At 23.3% G+C, this 6,298-nt stretch overlaps 2 protein-coding genes across 2 annotated transcripts, besides 11 other annotated features; one reads left to right on the forward strand and one right to left on the reverse strand.

Moving 5' to 3' along the window:
- Nucleotides 1–1,081: 1,081 nt before the first annotated feature.
- Nucleotides 1,082–1,109: a sequence feature (AT_rich).
- Nucleotides 1,110–1,393: 284 nt separating this feature from the next.
- Nucleotides 1,394–1,429: a sequence feature (AT_rich).
- Nucleotides 1,430–1,447: 18 nt separating this feature from the next.
- Nucleotides 1,448–1,626: a microsatellite.
- A 58-nt stretch (nucleotides 1,627–1,684) lies between these two features.
- Nucleotides 1,685–1,764: a sequence feature (AT_rich).
- Nucleotides 1,765–2,037: 273 nt separating this feature from the next.
- Nucleotides 2,038–2,068: a sequence feature (AT_rich).
- Nucleotides 2,069–2,085: 17 nt separating this feature from the next.
- Nucleotides 2,086–2,278: a microsatellite.
- A 27-nt stretch (nucleotides 2,279–2,305) lies between these two features.
- Nucleotides 2,306–2,392: a sequence feature (AT_rich).
- A 114-nt stretch (nucleotides 2,393–2,506) lies between these two features.
- Nucleotides 2,507–2,527: a sequence feature (AT_rich).
- A 357-nt stretch (nucleotides 2,528–2,884) lies between these two features.
- Nucleotides 2,885–2,913: a sequence feature (AT_rich).
- Nucleotides 2,914–2,974: 61 nt separating this feature from the next.
- EDI_300080 (uncharacterized protein) lies at nucleotides 2,975–3,898 on the forward strand (the record flags this gene model as incomplete). Its single annotated transcript, XM_001740923.1, has 1 exon — nucleotides 2,975–3,898. One exon carries the CDS (start codon nucleotides 2,975–2,977, stop codon nucleotides 3,896–3,898), a length of 924 nt encoding a protein of 307 aa, XP_001740975.1.
- Nucleotides 3,899–3,925: 27 nt separating this feature from the next.
- Nucleotides 3,926–3,958: a sequence feature (AT_rich).
- Nucleotides 3,959–4,268: 310 nt separating this feature from the next.
- Nucleotides 4,269–4,298: a sequence feature (AT_rich).
- A 1,398-nt stretch (nucleotides 4,299–5,696) lies between these two features.
- Nucleotides 5,697–6,251, reverse strand: EDI_300090 (uncharacterized protein; the record flags this gene model as incomplete). The annotated part of the gene is made up of 1 exon (XM_001740924.1): nucleotides 5,697–6,251. One exon carries the CDS (start codon nucleotides 6,249–6,251, stop codon nucleotides 5,697–5,699), a length of 555 nt encoding a protein of 184 aa, XP_001740976.1.
- Between the last annotated feature and the right edge of the window lie 47 nt (nucleotides 6,252–6,298).

Here is a 6,298-nt window from a genome sequence, read left to right on the forward strand (position 1 = left end):
ATAGAGAGACATATACTACACAATACAAAAATAGGAAATGAATGTTTTATGGATGTTCATCATTAATTAATATTAATATACCAACGTCGGTTAGTGAAATAGGATATAATTGTTTTTATGAATGTGTTAACAAGTATTGACATTGAAAATATACAATACATTTGTGAAAACAGAATAATTGTAAATTCACAAAACATGGTATCTATTAATGTTGGTAATTTAAAAACGGTTAATGGAAAAGAAATAGAGGGAAGAAATGTTAATGAATTTATTATACCATCAACATTACTAAATTAGGAGATTACTGTTTTTATAGATGTTTGTCTTAACAACTTAAATATACCTACAAAAATTAGTGAAATAGGGGAGAGTTGTTTTTGAGGAAAGAATATTTATAAATCAAACAGTATTATCTAGTACTAAAATATCAAAAAAAATCTTGAAATAATAAATGGAAAAAGAATAAAACAACAAGACATTAATGAATTAGTTATTCCAACTACAGTCTGTGAACTAAATAATTATTGTTTTGATGAATGTACATCATTAAAATCAATTAGTATACAAAATACAATTAATAAGTTAGGAAATGGTTGTTTTGAATGTTGTTTATCGTTAATATCAATTAATATACCAACAAGTGTCAATGAAATAGGATATGAATGCTTTTATTGATGTAAATCATTAGAATCAATTAATATACCAACTTCTGTTAGTAACTTTGGCAATGAGTGTTTTTATAAATGTTCATCGTTAGTCATTATCAACATACCCACACCAATTAGTGAATTAGGATACTGTTTTTGCTACAAATGTTCGTCATTAAAATCACTTGATGTACCAACATCAGTTAGTAAATTAGGATATAATTGTTTTTCATGATGTTCATCATTAAAAGCATTGACATCCAAACAATCATATCATTTGGAAAAGGATATTTTTATGGATGTGGATCTGAGGAAATATTAAGATAATCAAGGATACCAAGAAACTGTTTTGAAGAATAATGAATAAGATAAAATCATAGTAATGACGTTTTGTAGTTTGTAGTTGAAATACAATGAAGTTATATAGTCATAACAAATTTTCATTTAAAATTTTATTTTTATCTTAAGTTTTTGATAAGAAAATGAGAAACTTCATATTTTATTAATATTATTCATATTACCTGTTATTAACTCATTTAATAATCACACTATTTGATTGAATCAAAATGTGTAATTAAATTTATCATTTTGTTCCATTATAATTAAGTTCGGTTTTTAAATTCTTTTTGAAAAGAGAAGTATTATACCAATTACTTAATTGATAAATGTTAAAATACTCTTTGGATTGTGTATATTCCTGAATTTATTGGCTGATATTATTTATAATCAATTGGAATAAACCATTCTTTTATTTTTATTGTATTAGTTATTTTATTTTAAAAGTTTAATCAAATATCGTTTTTATGTATGTTATTAATTAATTGTTAATTTTATTTCTTTTCATTTATTTAAATTTGTTGTTATAAAGATTTAACAGTTTTGTTATTTATTTATTTGATATATTCATTATATTTGTTATTATTTCATCATTACAATTATTTATTCTTGTTTCTATTAATTATATGAATTTATGTTATTTGCATTATGAATTAAACATTTATCTTAAATAATGTCATTTAATGATTTGATTATTGATGTTATTATATCAATTATTGTTTTAAATCATTTAATTTATCATATTTTGAAAATAATACATCTTTAATTAATTTAATAAATTGTGGATTATCATGTAACTCTCTGTATTTTCAAGTTAATATTTATATTAATGTATTAACCTTTTCTTTTTTTTAGTGATTGTACAGTTCATCATTATACATTTGATGGAATGATAAAGCACTCTATCAATTCTATTCTATTTTGATAAATATTGAAATGTTGATAATGAGTGGAGAATCATTGTAGTTGTAGTAATTTCTCATTATTCTCTTTGTTATTATACTATTATTACAAAACAAATATAGATTATATAACATAATAGAATAAACAACTGAATATTAAATAACATAATAAATTAATAAAAACAAATGATGCTTTATATTAAATCAAATTAATATGTAAACAATAAATTAGACAATAAGAAATGAATAAGATTAAACAATTATAAATTAAATACGAATAATACAATTTAATGTGAATAAAATAACAAACTAAATTCAATAAATAATAAAATCAATACAAATAAACAATCAATACAAATAAAGAATAAAATAAGAGAATAGAGTAATCAATAATTAGTGATAATTCATCATTCATTAAACAAAATAAATTATATTATCTATGTAAATACATTATTTATAAATGAATTTGATATTACAAATAAATTTTAATAATTATATAAAATAAAACCATAATTGAATCTCAAATACTTCTTCTATCAATTCTTTTTATTTTTGTCTTTTTACATTTTTCTCTGGAATCGTTATAATGACCTGTCTTGTTCTGTTAGTTCTTCTTATTACAATAATTTAAAATTATTAAATCCTTATAGTAATAGCACTTCTTGAATTAACTTTTTATATTTCTGCACTACTTTAATCTGACGTACAATTCATTTCTCTCTTCTTTTATTGTTCCATTATATTCTTCACAGTATTTGTTTGTATCAAGTCAAAACGAATTACAACTATTTTTCATCTCATAATCTGTTCATTGGTTTCCGTTATACAAACTGACTTTTGTCTGATTGAGAACTGTCAAAACTATCAATCCCTTAGACCACTTTACATATAACCTTTTAATTATTGTTAAACATTTCTTACTTCTTTAGAGGATTGCACAAATAATTAAAGAAAATTGTTCTCATGTAGTTGGCGATAATTTGAACGTTGAATTGTCAGAATATAAAAATCATATAAAAATTAATAAAGAAAATCGGTATTTATAACATAAAAGGGTTTTAATAAAAAAAGAAACAAAAGAAACAGAAGATGGAGATTGGAGGAAAGCACTATGGAGCATTTAGAGAAGAAGAGATTATCCATATGCAAAACTTGGTGAAAATTATTGAGAATGGAGCTAATAATGAATTTGTAACTATATCATTATTCAAGATATTAAGCTCAATGATTATAAAGTTAAATCGACAAATGATGGAGAATGAAAAGACAAAACGAGAACAACTCGAAGAGGTAGTTGGTGCTATTAATTTCTTGAAAAGTCGAGTGGATGAAAGCAATGAAGCAGTTCAGAGCATTATCAATGAAGCTCCAAAAGAAAGAGTAAGAAGAGACCCAATTATTGAGATGAAAACACTTGAAGCAAAAGAAAGTCAAGAGAAACAAGAAGTGAAAGGAGAGATTGAAATTAGTACAAGAGAAACGCTAGAAAGTTTTGGAATTGGAAAGGAAATTGAAGAGGTTAAAGAGTGGATTGGAAAGAAAGAGTATCGTACTATCTACGATTCTAGTGTTGATGGATTAACATCATATGGTTTAAACGATAAAATTTGTGGAAAGAAGAATGTGATGGTATTTATTAAGACAAGTGATGAGCAAATTATTGGGACATATAGCAGTGTGGTAATTCCTACACCAAGTTATGAAGGAGAATATTGTTTCATAAGAAATGATAAAGAATTCTTTATTCTAAAGAAAGAAGGAGAACATATGAAACGAATTGTTAAAAGAGAAAGGGCAGAAAAGAGTGACGCTAGCTTAATGATTCATTGTTCAATGGATGATGTGTTTTATGTTTCAAGAGCTTTTTGTATTAAAACAAAAGGGTCATTTGTTCTTCCAGGAATTAGTCAAGAATATGAAATTGAAGATTCATTAGGAGATGATTATTTAGTAGGAACACATGATCCATCGAAGTTTGATGTTAAGAAGATGTATGCCATTGAATGGAATTAAGTTCTTTTCTACTTCTTTCTTGTTTTCTAAAATAAAAAAATATTAATAATTATTTATAATGTCTATGATTTAAATCATTTAATTGAATATACAATTAACTTGGAACTTTAAATTCACTTCTTTGACAATAAAGAAATACTTACTAAACAAAGCAGCTAAAAGAGTTATTGTTAATATCATACAATCAACTATTTCGTAAATTATTTAATTAAGTAATGAACTCATTTAGAATGTTAATAGTTTTAAGTAATAGTATAATGTTTTAATACTTTATCTGAACGTATTTATAAAATCCATAACCACTCTCATTTTTCCTTGCTTTTCTACATTGGTTATCACTTATTATTCATACCTCTAATTAACTGTTTAGAAATTAAATCATTAATTATTTTTTTATTTAGATGAAATTTTTGATAATACGTCAATAAATTTTGCTAATTTTTGTTAGGCTTCTTAATTAATAGATTTCGTATTGACAACCATACCTGGTTTATTTAATGCACTAATGTTTCCCTTTTACTTTGCATAGTAAGTTTGCCTTTTCCTAATAGCTTCTTATTTTTTAACTAGATACGCTAATTAGTTCCATTGTTTATCTTTATTAATATTGTTCTCTTTTTCTTTTATTTTTTTAGAAATTTCACAACTCTTTACAACTCTTTCTGATTTTATACAATCAAAGTTTAATACTAAAATGTACATTTTTCTGTATTTCAGATAAAACTAGGATACACTTTTTTCTTTTGTTCATTTGGTTTTTTTTATTCATGTCTTTTGAATATTACTCATTCTTTTATTTAATATTCATGTAAAAAGATTATCCAAATAAATATGTGAGAATTTATATCTTTGTTGTTTCTTTTTTTTTAAATTTGATACGTTAATTTTATTTTTCTTTAAACCACTCATTATCAAATTGTCTAATTCTTATTTTGTAATTGGTTAGTACTATAAAAATAGATGAAAGATAATAGTCTTTTCATTCTACTCAAAAATTTATGTTTATAATGATATTTTACAATGATAACAAATGGTATTAGAATTAATCTATTTTTCTCTTCTTGTTTTGTTTTATTTTATTCTTTGAGTATATTTCTGTTTTCTCATACTGTTATACTTATTCAATTCAAAGAATTATCTGTATCATTTTACTATTGGAGAAAGTAATACAATACTCTTTATTACCATATTTACTCTTGTTTATTAATCAGGATAATTTGATTTCTACTCTTTATACATTAACTATTTTTATTGTTGTTTATACTTTTTATTAACATCAATTCTTTCCACTATGTTCCTTTTTTTTTGCTTATTTCTTTTTGTATTTTTTTTAATGTTCAGGACAAAGATTCAATCACAGTTTGTTTGATTTTCGTTTCTTTATTAAATCAGATGATGAACAAATTTGTATAAAGAGAATTGTACAAAAGTAGATTAGTAAATTAACAAAGAACCATATTAAGTTATGAGAATATTTATTACTTCTCAACTACTTTTAAACAAGATAAAAGAAACAATGTATCAAAAATCTTTTTGTTATCATCATATGTATTATTTAATGATGGAATCAAAGATTTAAATAAGATAAGTTCAAGAACAAATTCTAATAAGTATTTATCATTATTTATTCTCTTATTTCCATAATTAAACAAACAAAAAGGAAACAAGTAGTTTAGTTAAAAGAAAGAAACACAATTCAATTGGTTAACGTGTGAATGGATAGTTGTTTTTTTTTCATGAAATGATGTATTGAAGTTATTTTAAAATATGAAAATATCAATCAGTTAAAATTATGCTATTAATGAAGAGGTCGTGTTTCTGTATGTTCAATCTGTGAATTAATCCACATAGGCCATTCACAAATTGGAACACCTTCTGCTTCCATATCAACATAAAAATCTGTTAAATTTGTATTTTTATTAGAATTAGATGCATTCATTAACTTAACTCCAAGTGCAACATAATTAAATAACAACTTACGTGTTTCAGTATTCAATAAATTCTTTTCAATTTCATTTAATCGTTTGATTTTAGAAGTTAATTCTTCTTGAAGTGCTTTATTTTTTATCTTTTCCTCATTTAGTAACTTACTTAGATTAACTACATTATTGTCAAGATCTTCTATCCTTGCTTTTATCTCAAAAATATTTATTGAAGAATCCAATGAAGGGATACTTCCTTTTTGTTGTTGATTAATTTTTATTTGTGAATTGAGTTGAGTATTTTCATATGAAAGAACATTTATTTTTTGTTGTAAATTATCTATTTCTTCCTGTCTCTTTTTTTGTTCTTCTTCATTTGTTGTTTTAATTTGATTTAATTGTTGTTGTAATTCTTGAGTAGTTATTTTCATTTCTTCATTGACTTTTCTAAATTCTTCTTTTTCATCTTGTAATTTTT

Source organism: Entamoeba dispar, genomic scaffold (assembly GCF_000209125.1).
Source record: "Entamoeba dispar SAW760 scf_1105229463353 genomic scaffold, whole genome shotgun sequence".
Taxonomy (NCBI): Eukaryota; Evosea; order Mastigamoebida; family Endamoebidae; genus Entamoeba; species Entamoeba dispar.